This window comes from Musa acuminata, chromosome BXJ1-4 (genome assembly GCF_036884655.1).
Source record: "Musa acuminata AAA Group cultivar baxijiao chromosome BXJ1-4, Cavendish_Baxijiao_AAA, whole genome shotgun sequence".
NCBI lineage: Eukaryota > Viridiplantae > Streptophyta > Magnoliopsida > Zingiberales > Musaceae > Musa > Musa acuminata.
Window position 1 is genome coordinate 26412501 of NC_088330.1, and position 12405 is coordinate 26424905.

General features: G+C 43.5%; 1 protein-coding gene across 1 annotated transcript; it reads left to right on the forward strand.

Annotated features, from left to right (window-relative positions):
• The first annotated feature begins 3028 nt into the window (after positions 1-3028).
• On the forward strand, positions 3029-6251 carry LOC135651224 (protein neprosin-like). Its single transcript, XM_065171152.1, has 7 exons — positions 3029-3305; positions 3832-3918; positions 4035-4286; positions 4410-4574; positions 4671-4724; positions 5010-5156; positions 5342-6251. Exons 1-7 carry the CDS (start codon positions 3135-3137, stop codon positions 5717-5719), a joined length of 1254 nt encoding a protein of 417 aa, XP_065027224.1. The 5' UTR covers positions 3029-3134; the 3' UTR covers positions 5720-6251.
• The last annotated feature ends 6154 nt before the right edge of the window (positions 6252-12405 follow it).

Here is a 12405-nt window from a genome sequence, read left to right on the forward strand (position 1 = left end):
ATATCATTGACATTAAAATCCATAAAGATAGACCTCGAGACACTTTAGGTCTGTCACAAGAAACCTATATCAATAAGTTTTTAGAGAGATTTCAAATTAGAGATTATTCACCGAGTGTTGCTTCCATTGTGAACGATGATAGGTTCAATTTGAACCAATGCTTGAAGAACGACTTTAAGAAGGAATCAATGAAAAATATCATATATGCTTCTGTCGTAGGAAGCCTTATGTATGCTTAGACTTGTATTAAACCTGATATTGTATTAGCTATGGAGATGTAAAAGCAATATTAGAGTAATCTAGGTATGGACCATCGGAGAGCTGCAAAGAAAGTGATGAGGTATCTTCAAGGGACTAAATATTATATACTTATATATAGACATATAGACAATCTAGATATAATTAGTTACTCAGATTTAAACTTTGCTAGCTATATCGATTCTCGTAAATCAACATCAGGATATATTTTCATGATGGATGGTAGAGCTATTTCTTGGAGGAGTGTCAAGTAGATATTGACTGCTACTTCTACTATGAAAGCCGAGTTCTTCTCTTGTTTTAAGACTACTTCACATTGTGTATCGCTTAAGAGTTTTACTTCTAAGCTTAGAGTCATGGATTCTATTTCCAAGCCATTGAGAATTTTCTATAATAATTTAGCTACTGTCTTTATATCTAAGAACAATAAAAGTGAAAGTTAAATTAAACACATCGACATTAAGCATTTAGCCATGTGAGAACGTGTAAAAAAAAAGAAAGTAGTCATTTAGCATATTAACATTGAATTAATAATTACTGATCCTTTGAGTAAGGGCATGCCACGAAATTCAAGAATCACATAAATAAAATGAGAATTGGTTCCACTTTGTAATTGTATTTATTATTAAAACTCTTATATATTATGATGTTTTCTCATATTCATGTGCATTATTTAAGAAAATATATTTATATTAGATCAAGAATAAATATAAGGTTTGTTCATTAAGTAATATTACCATATTAAAATTAATATTTGAGAAGCTAAGTATGCTATAATACATGGTTGATAATACTTATCACTATGATTCATATATTTATTTTTTTAAAAATTATTTAATAAAATTAGTTTGAGTCATTAAATTAAACGTATGGAGCGAGAGAACGTAACTATTCTCATTAAATTTCTTTATTTATTATGTAACTGTTCTTATATTAAATTTTTTTCATTCATTATAATTAAATTTCTTGATTCATTGTGAACATTTTAAACTTGAATTAATCATTGAACTTTACAAGATCGGTGGTAATGGATAAAAGCAATCTTGATGGTAGAACGTGTGTGTATATATATATATATGTATGTATATATATATATATACATACATATATATATATATATATATATGTGTGTGTGTATGTATGTATGTATGTATATATATATATATGTATATATATATATATGTATATATATATGTATATATATATATATGTATGTATGTATATATATATATATGTATGTATGTATATATATATATGTATGTATGTATATATATATATATGTATATATATATATATATATATATATATATGTATATATGTATATATATATATATAGGTATATATATATATATGTATATATGTATATATATATATATATATATGTATACATATATATATATATATACATATATATATATACATATATATATATATATGTATGTATGTATGTATATATATGTATATATATGTATATATATATATGAGTTTTTTATCATTGGATTCAATCTCTATTTTAGTTATGAGTCAAGAAGTGCCAAAATACTAAGAGAAATCATTATCGAAAATTTTAAAAATAATAATAAAAAATACATAATTTTCGTATTAATAATATTTTATTAGTTCTTTGTATTTTTATTTTAGTGTTTTAGAAACACATTTATGTAGCTCATATAAAAATTGATATCCCAATTATATCTTGGATGCTCGTATAAGAATTATTTGCGGTCACTTAATATGCTTCTAGCCCTACGAAAAGCTCGCTACTCGAGCTTGAATCGTAGCTATAAGTCAATACATAAAATCATAATCTAATGAAATGGAAGGCGTGATCGCAATGGCAGTGATTCGGACTAGTGTTTGAATTGGTTTCTACATCCGCTATAGTTCTCGTGAACCTACTGCCATAATTTTAGAAGCGTGATATGTGGGAGACCACCTCTTCCTCGTAGACTAGATGGATCCAATTTTGAACCCGATTAGGGGTGTCTATTTTTTCTATCCGAATACATTTCAAACTTAGGATATCAAGAAGATGTCTCACTTCAACCATAAAGGCTACACATCTCATCGTTCTTAGGACATATTTTACTTGTAAAGGATTGAGAGTTTTTCAGCTTCCACTGATCGGAAAGTTTGGATGTCAACAGATTTTCTCACGAGAAAGGCTTGTGGGAATATAATGGTCAAAAGGTCTATAAACTCATCACCACCGTCCCTTTTAATCAATCACCAATCAGGAAGAAGCGCAACATTCACGTGCTGGAGATCCCATCACCGCCCGGTGACGACGCACGTGCACCTTTTTGTCCGCCTCACACGTGAAAAGGCAACATTAGGTGGTGGGAACAGTAAGCAGCGATGGTGGGGGATATCGAATCCAATGCGCAAAGCACGTGCAGCATCACGTGGCTCGGCAGGACCCTGCGAGGTGGGCACCGAGAAGGGCAGTTTGGGAAAACCGCGGCGCAGGAGAGCAGGTCACGCCGCGGGAACAGAAAAGAGTGGTCGCTTTCTGCCCACGCACACTCGGTTGAGACATGAAACAACCGCAAGGACGAGGGACCCACTTGCCGGCCATGAATTTATCCAATCAAAAGGAAGCCATTTCCCAACGGGTATGAATCAGAGTATATTTAAAGAATGGCAGACGAAACGACAGCGCACTTTGGTGACTTTAGTTTGACCCAGACATCACATCCTTCCCAATTTGCCCTTCCAACGAATACATCCGGGGGGAGAGAGAGAGAGAGAGAGAGAGAGGTGTGGGCGCGGGGGTTCTTTTCGCGTTCCCAGGAGGAAGACCATTGGTGCGTCAGTTGAGAGGAGCGGACGAGGGAAGAGAGAGAGAGAAGGAGGGGGAGAGAGAGGTGGGAGCCATGGCGGGGCATATTGGCTTGGGCCGTGGCTTGGTGGCGGTGCTGTCGCTGGTGGCCTGCTTATCGTGCGCTGCCGCGGGTGGGAGGAGCGGCGGCGGGGAGGCGAGGCAGCGTCTGGCGGTGCGGCGACACCTGAAGCGGCTCAACAAGACGCCCGTCAAGAGCATTACGGTATCTTCCCCTTCCTCTCCCCCCTGTGGTTTTAGATATGGTATCGATGAGTCCAATCATTTTCTTGCCCCTTTCTCATGGAAATTTTGGTTCGTTTTCCTGGAAAACATGTCAATAAATGCGTTCGTCCTGTTTCTCATAATGCATACGGTTATTAGGTAACAATTTTCCTTTATCACCCTTTCTTCCGTTCGCCTTTTTTTACTATGCATGTTGGTGAACTCGGCGGAGGTGAGGTTTTTCCGGTTATCCAACAGCTAGAAAAGGGATTTTTTTTTCCTTGTGTCTTTCATTGTTCTCAGAAATCGAGCATTGTGATTTCTCTATCTTGTGCTGTATTTTCTACCTCAAAAAGAGGATTATTTCTTGTCAAAATGATTTCTCGCTTCAAGAATCTCCGGTCCAAAGGTCTTATTTTGATTGTGTAATTCTCTTGGCATTGTTTATTTAGCTCCAATGGTTCAAGGATGGTGCACTAATTTCTTTATCTTCTTATGTTTGGAAAAAACATCACATGAATAAGCAGAGTCCTGATGGAGATATTATAGACTGTGTGCATGTCTCTCACCAACCAGCCTTTGATCACCCTTTCCTCAAAAACCACACAATCCAGGTTTCTCTCTTTCGTCCACTCCTCACTTTCCTCTTCTTTTCAGAAGCTCCACCTTTGCACAAACTTTGGTGGTCTCTCTGCTTTACTAATCCCTTTTATGCTAATTTTTTTTTTAGATGAGGCCAACTTTCCATCCAGAAGGCTTGTTTGATGAGAACAAGGTGACATCACAGAGGAAATCCCCCTCCATAGCTCAGCTATGGCATCAAAATGGGAGGTGTCCTGAGGACACCATTCCCATTAGGAGGACTAGCAGGGATGATGTGTTAAGGGCCAGCTCTGTCAAAAGATATGGGAGGAAGAAGCACAGGAGCACCCCAAACCCCTTGTCTGTTGACCCTGACCTTCTCAATGAGAGTGGGCATCAGGTATGGTGCAGAAAAGGAACACAGAAATAATACTTAGGAGCAAAACTTTATATTCTTCTTTTTTGCTTTCTTTGGGTTTTTGGCTTTCTCATGGTCTTTTTTCTTTTTGGTCTCTTTGAGTAGCATGCAATTGCTTATGTAGAGGGAGATAAATATTATGGAGCAAAGGCAACCATAAATGTCTGGCAGCCAAGGACACAGCAACCTAATGAGTTCAGCCTGTCTCAGCTTTGGATTCTCGGGGGATCTTTTGGGGAGGATCTTAACAGCATTGAAGCTGGTTGGCAGGTTATGTCGTACTTCAAGTTAACTTGCTAAAATTTCAACTGTCTTGAAATATGGAAGCTCCTATACATGCATTAAATCCTGCTTGCATATAATCAGGTCAGCCCGGATCTCTACGGGGACAACAACACGAGGCTGTTCACTTATTGGACTGTGAGTTTAACATTCCTTCTTCTTTTCCTTATCATATATATATATATATATATATATATATATATATATAGAAAAAGGACCATCGTATCTTTGTTTCTAGGTTTTGTTGTTACCGCATAAAAAGTTATTATTGTTTTGCTCTACAATGTGAAAGAGATGACATGATTCAGACATTGTTCATCTTATCAGATAGTTCAACTTCTTAGATGAGATAGTGCAATCATTTTGTTACTAATTCTTCTATAACTGGTTGTCTTGTAATACTTATTTTACATGAAATTTCAGAGTGATGCATATCAAGCAACTGGCTGCTACAACCTACTGTGTTCTGGGTTCATTCAGATCAACAATGCGATTGCAATGGGTGCCAGCATCTACCCAATCTCTAACTATGATGGTTCACAATATGATATAAATATCCTCGTTTGGAAGGTACAAGCAAAGCTCACATGCAATTGTTATTAAAAACAACAAACAGCCAAATATCAGAGAATCTATCCCATCTGTTCTTTTTTTTTTGAAGCATACTTGCAGTATATAGAATTCTGCAGCTCTTCTTGTTTATGACTTTTTGCCTCTGACTAATGGTAATAAAATGGTTCAAATTAACTGAGCAGGACCCAAAGGAGGGGAACTGGTGGATGCAATTTGGGAACGGCTATGTGTTGGGTTACTGGCCTTCTTTCCTCTTCTCTTATTTGGCAGACAGTGCCTCCATGATAGAGTGGGGAGGGGAGGTTGTGAACTCAGAACCTGACGGTGAGCATACATCCACTGAGATGGGCAGTGGCCATTTCCCTGAAGAAGGGTTTAGCAAGGCAAGCTACTTCAGGAACATTCAGATAGTTGATGGGTCTAATAATCTAAGGGCACCTAAGGGGATTGGAGCCTTCACAGAGCAGTCAAACTGCTATGATGTGCAAAATGGAAACAATGGTGAATGGGGGCAATACTTTTATTATGGAGGGCCTGGTAGAAACTCTAATTGTCCTTAGAAATCATAATCAAAGAATCACTTTACCCTTATAACCATTCTGCTCAATATCTTCCTCTAACTCTAGGCAGCTGTGAAAATTGGTCCTCTTCCTCAGAGGTTTTGTTTTGTTTTGTTTTGTTTTTTTTTTTTTTAACTTTGTGCTACTCTCCCATATAAAGCTGGAGAGGTGGAGGGTAGGTTTCTTAAGAGAAACAGGGCCTGTGATAGTAGCCTCTTCTATGTATTTGTTCCTTTGTCATTTTACTCCTCCTTAGAGTTATTTGGAGCTGGGTTGACTTACCCAAAGAAATGTACCTGGATGTTGATGCATTTCTCAAAAACCTGGTTGTGGGACTCATGTTAATGGATCATATTTATGGTTTTGTGAGAGAGGACATCAGCAATGATCTGTAGTAGATCATGGCAAATTTGTGTATGAGACCTCAGAAAAACAAGTGGATATCCACAGGGTGAGAGGGCAGATTTATCTAGTACATGGTTTTCTTTTATTTTTTATTTTATGGTATTAGTTGCTGGTGGCAGGTTGTAAAGAGTTCAGAGGGGTGTGGCTGCTGCTGTGCATGTGGGCTGCTTGACATGGCTTTTTGTACTGTGCATGTGGGCTGTTGAGCATGTGGGCTGCTTGACATGGCTTCTTGTACCGCAACACAAACTTTATCCTTGACAAAACTGGTTGACTGCGTGTTCCTTCGCTGACATTGTTTACCCACTGCATGTTTTAGATTCCTCTCAGTTATTCTACAGCCCTTTCAATATTACATCATGGCTAAGGAGCAAAACATAAAATAAGTCATGGCAAGCATGTCACACTGTACACTTTGTTGAATTCAAACTTACAATCTCACCTGATATTGTTGTCAGACATTTAACTATGAGGTGCCAGCTTTTGTGTTCATGTGGTTCCCGTAAAGATGCAATTTCTTGGGGGCATGTGGAGGCAATCAAGCCTTCTGTACTTGGCTAGACAACGAGATCAGAAGATTTTGATTCTTATCATCTGTGAGCCTTCCCACTTTTTGGTACATCTCGCAATTATTAAGCCTGGATGATCAGATCCGCCTTTTCTTATCTTTCAATAAGCTATAAATGCCTCCGTCAAGGGGTTCAAGTGGCTCAGATTTGTTCAGAACTGCTAATGTTACTGCTTGCCAAATCTCGGAGGATTAGAAATGGATTGCAAGTAGTACACGCACTTATCATGTCCAAGCATGGCACTCCTGTCCCTGCAGAGGAGTTCATGGGGTACTGCAGCTTTGGCTCTTGAGTCTACTCATCTGCTCGCCACTTTGGGACTTCAAAGAGGTGGGTGATAACCGTTCACTCGGTGTGATCGCCTCAAAACACCAATGGATGGATCATCCCAAGCGATCAAAGTTCCCTCTGGATTGCATCATTGATCCAATCTATTGCAGTTCTTGTTCGCTCATTTCGCCAGAAGAATCTGGATCAGTGGGTTGTAGTTGCAGAAGATAATTTGTTTCTTGAAGCTGAGATTACTATTTTAGAATGTCATCATTTAGCAGGTTCTACTCACTGCTGCTTTATTCTTCCTCTGTTTCTCTGTGTTCAGTGTGGGATTTCTGTTTGAAATCTGTGAAACACAGCCTAACTCAATATCCAAAAAATGCAACAATTTATTATTTTTAACTGTATATAACTGTTAACGAATCTATTATGGCTTTTGTTCTATAAAAGCTAAAATCTAACCATGGATTGCAATAAATTCCAACCAAGTTAACGATAGAAACATCAAGACGAGGAAAACATTTTAAGCCGCAAGCAAAGTCATCAAAAATTAAAAGAAGTATTGAGCTTAGAAAACATTTAAGTAGCAGGTAAAGGCATCAAAAATAAAAGAGAAACATTTAAGTAGCAAGAAAGTCATCAAGCAAGCTTCACACAATCTCAGCAAAAGATGGGGAAACTCAATCGTCATCCCAAAAGAGATGCCGTAATGTTGAAGAGAAAAGTATATGCCTTGTGATAAGGCATATTTAAGTTCCAGTCTCAGAAAGCTCGGGACAGCACCGTATGGTGTCGTTCCGTGCATACCGGGCAATGGCCGAACAACAGTACCATCTCATTGCGTGAGGATCGACCGCCACGCCAAATCCGCGTATGACGGATCCCCGCATAACAATATAAAAGCCCATGACCGGCATCTGGCCAAGGGACGGAGAAAAAGAGGAAAAAAAGTGACCACTAACTTAATCTACGAGAGGGCAAAGTCGGGAACCCCTCGACGAGGGCCTTTGTGCAGGAGCTCGGCCACCCTCGGAGGCACGGTCGTCCCAACCGAGAGACGCCTTCCCAGAAGATGACGTCGACAGCCCGACTCTCGATCCGGCCGACTCCAACACTTCTTTCGTCCGACTGAGAACTCCGGACATCGACCCGTGGACCAAGCTGTGCTGACTCCTCGGCCACGGCGTATCAGTTCACCAATATTTTTGGCGCTAGAAGGAGGGCCGATGTCACAGGAGCGTCCCGTAGGAGCTCACCCCAAGGGAGAACTACTAGTTGATCACCCCCCTTTCGGACTCAGTGATCAGCTCCTCCCCATCCTCAGGGACAGAGGCATCCCGGCTCCGACGTCGGATCGCTACTAGCGTCTGTTCAATGATCCAGGACTCTCTCCCCCCGGATATTCTACGGGACCCTCGGTTGTTTCACCCGAGGCCTTTCTCGGCCTGGCCAAGCAAGTGCAAACCTTGGTGGGAATGATGCAAACGATTGTCCCGCTCATCTCGCAGATCGTGTAGTTAGCAGCTCCCCCGACTGACCCGACACCACAAAGGCCAAACAAGGAATGAGTCGGGATAGGAGAAGCCTGAGAGCAGATTGCAACCCCAAGAAACCTTCCCGAGCAGAGCGCGCTCGAACCTCACCGAGCTACCCCATCACTCCCCGAGCCTGACACCTTATCATCAAACTCGGTGAACGACTCATTCAGGGTCCAGTTATCCATGGTCAACCATCGACTAGACGAGTTCCAGCATGAATTCCAGAAGTCGCACGGCAAGACAGGCGAAAGCAGCTCGGGTGGATCCCCATTTGCTCAGGAAATCCAAGACAAGCCTGTGCCACTCAACTTCAGACTCCCGACATTAGAGACATACGACAGCGGTTCCAACCCCACGGAACATGTCGTCGCATTTCGGGCTCAAATGGCCCTTTATGGCACCTCCGACACCTTGATGTGTCGGGCATTCCCGACTACCTTCAGAGGACCAGCATGGGTATGGTTCAGCTGATTACAGCCATCTTCGGTCTCTTCTTTTGATTAGCTCGCAAGGGAGTTTGAACAAAATTTCCTGGCTAGCGTGCGACCTAGGCGTGCCATGGCCATATTACTCGCGTTATCCCAACGCGAGGACGAATCACTTTCCCAATTCTTGACGCACTTTGCCACTGAAATCCGGGGGTTCTCAGACGCTCATCCCTCTCTGATCATGCAAGCATTTTTGATGGGTCTAAGACCCTCGAGGTTCTTCTAGTCACTAATCGAGAAGCCACCTGCGACCATCCCCGAGATTCTATAGCGCGTCAACTAGTACAATGCCGCCAAAGCCCTAATATCAAGAAGGTGCGAGGATAGCAAGAAGCCAAGGGTGGAACAGGCCTGAGGAGCAGCTTCGGGACCACTAGCAGTGCAACCCCGCGGGAGGTCCGACCGGCCCGAGCAGCTACTCCCAAGGTCGTAGCCCCTACCTTTAAACACTTCTCGTACCGAGATTTTTCTCCAGATCAGGGAGAAAGGGCTCTTGCGACAACCAAACCCCTTGAAAGCTACTCACAAGGACCGATTTAAATATTGCAGGTTCCATCGGGATTACGACCATGATACGGAAGACTGCCACGACCTCCGAAATCAAATTGAAGAGTTGATCCGAAGAGGTCACCTCGGGCACTACCTCAAGGAACCAAGAGAAGCATCGTTGCGCCCTAGGGGTCCCGTCGAGAAGCAAATTGACGTCATCATCGGTGGACTGGTTGCAGGCGGCAGTAGCACGACGGCAAGAAAGGCCTATGCCCGCAGCACGGTGGAGAAGCATCCCAGACCCGAATTCAAACCTGAAATCACCTTCGGAACCGAAGAGGTCGAACGCTCCCACCACGATGACGCTTTGGTGATCTCCATTCGGATCGCTAATGCTTGGGTGAAGAGAGTGATGGTCAACACCGGGAGCTCCGCCGACGTGCTGTACCTCGACACCTTCAGGAAGCTTGGCCTCACTAATGAGGACCTCACCCCGATGGCATCGATGCTCACTGGATTCACAGGGTATTCCATCTCCCCGCTCGGGACCACCATCCTCCCCGTTACCATCGGGGAAGAACAGAGGGCCAAGACGACGATGACCTCCTTCATGGTAGTCGACCTTCCCTCGGCCTACAACGCCATCCTCGACTGCCTAACACTCAATAAACTGAAAGCGGTGGTCTCCACCTACCACCGAGCTATCAAGTTTCCGACCTTGGCAGGAGTCGAGGTATCCCGAAGGCGGTGCTATCTGACAGCGGTCACTCTTCTAGAGAAGTCACGGCCCCAACAAGCCCCAGATCCACGTGAGGAAGCCAAGATACCGACACACTTGGAACCACCTTAACAACTCGCCGAAGTATCCTTGAAGAGGGACCGACCCGACATGACCGTGAAAGTAGGAACAACACTTCCTAAAGCAAACCGGCTCTAGCTCATCGATTTCCTGAAGAGAAACACTGATGTGTTCACATGGTCCTCAAAAGATTGCCTGGAATCAATCCGAAGGTGGCCCAGCACCACCTCAACGTCCACCCTGCGCACGACCTGTGAAGTAGAAACCGAGAAAGTTTATCCCCGACTGGAAAAAGTCAATCAGCAACAAGGTAGACCGCCTTAGAGAGGCTGGATTCATAACCAAAGTGAAATACCCCTGGTGGTTGTCAAATGTAGTCCTTGTTAAGAAACACAATGGAAGCTCGAGGATGTGTGTTGACTACACCGATCTCAACCAAGCATGTCCCAAAGACTGCTATCCACTCTCGAGAATAGATCAGCCGGTAGATGCCACAATAGGTTACAAACTTCTCATGTTCATGGATGCATTCTCGGGCTATAACCAGATCTGGATGGTACCACAAGACCAAGAGCACACCGCCTTCATCACCGACAGGGTGGTGTATCATTACAAAGTAATGCCTTTCGGCCTTAAAAACGCTAGGACAACATACCAAAGAATGGTCAATGAGCTGTTCAAGCAACAACTCAGGAGGAACATGGAGGTATACATTGACGACATGATTGTGAAGATTAAGTCGGCAAGCACACATTTGGCCGATCTAGCAGAGACCTTCTAGACCCTCAGGTGGTTCGACATGCCCCTAAACCCTTCGAAGTGTGTCTTCAGGGTTCGTTTGGGGAAGTTCCTTAGGTTCTTCATCCACCAAAGAGAAATAGATGCCAACCCAGAAAAGGTTCGAGCCATAATAGAGATGCAGCCTCCCCACTCAATCAAGGAAGTGCAGTGCCTCGTCGGAAAACTAGCAACGCTCAGTAGGTTTGTGTCGCACTCAGGAGACAAGTGCCTCCCCTTCTTCTGAGTTCTCCGGCAGACCGACAGCTTCACGTGGACCTCGGAATGCGAGGTAGCTTTCAAAAACCTGAAGGCGTACCTTGCCCAATTGCCCCGACTCGCATCACCCGAGTTGGCCGAGGTCCTTGTTCTTTACCTGGCGGCCTCAACACAAGTGGTCAGCTCAGTGTTAACCCAAGAGGCGCCATCGGCACAACAACCCATCTATTATGTCAGTCATGTTCTTGTCAAACCTGAGGTGTGGTACCTCCCGATCGAGAAGCTGGTCCTTGCACTAATAAAGACAGCCCGAAAGCTGTGATCGTACTTCCAAGCCCACAGAATCAAGGTGATAATCGACCAACCCCTACGACAAATCCTCTCGAAGTTTGATGCATCAGGTCAAATGCTATGGTGGTCAGTCGAGCCCGACGAGTTCGACATCCAATACGCCCCCAGGACGGCCATAAAAGCCCAAGTATTAGCCAACTTCATCTCCGAACTAACCCCCGAAGATCATGCTATTGAGCAGGGACATAACAAGTACACATGGACCCTATATGACGGGTCAACAACCGCCGAGGTAGCAGGGGTTGGGCTCATCCTCAGGAGCCCGACTAGAGAAACTCATGAACGGGCACTTCGGCTATGATTCAGGGCCACCAACAATGAAGCCGAATATGAGGCACTGCTCCACGAACTACGCCTCACCCTGGAAATGCATGTGGGCGACCTTGAGGCCTTCAGCAACTCTCAACTAGTGACGGGACATGTCAACGAGAGCTACGAAACCCGAGACCCAACCATGGCGCTATACCTAGCATAAGTAAGACGGCTCGCCCGTCGCTTCTACCGCCTCTCGATTACAAGGAGACCCCGTGCGTAGAATGTGTAAGCTGATGCTTTGGCTAGGCTGGCCTCCGCTCGCAACCCAGGAGGAGCCCCAGCAGCCGAATCCATCACGACCCCGATAGTGCCGACTTGCGATGTCGCCGAGACCGAGGTCTCGCTAAACTGGATGGAGGAAATCCTCCGCTTCAAGTGGGATGGGACACAACCCGACGACCCAACGATCGCACGATAACTAAGACGTACCCAAGCCTGGTACTATGAGATTGGTGGAAATTTG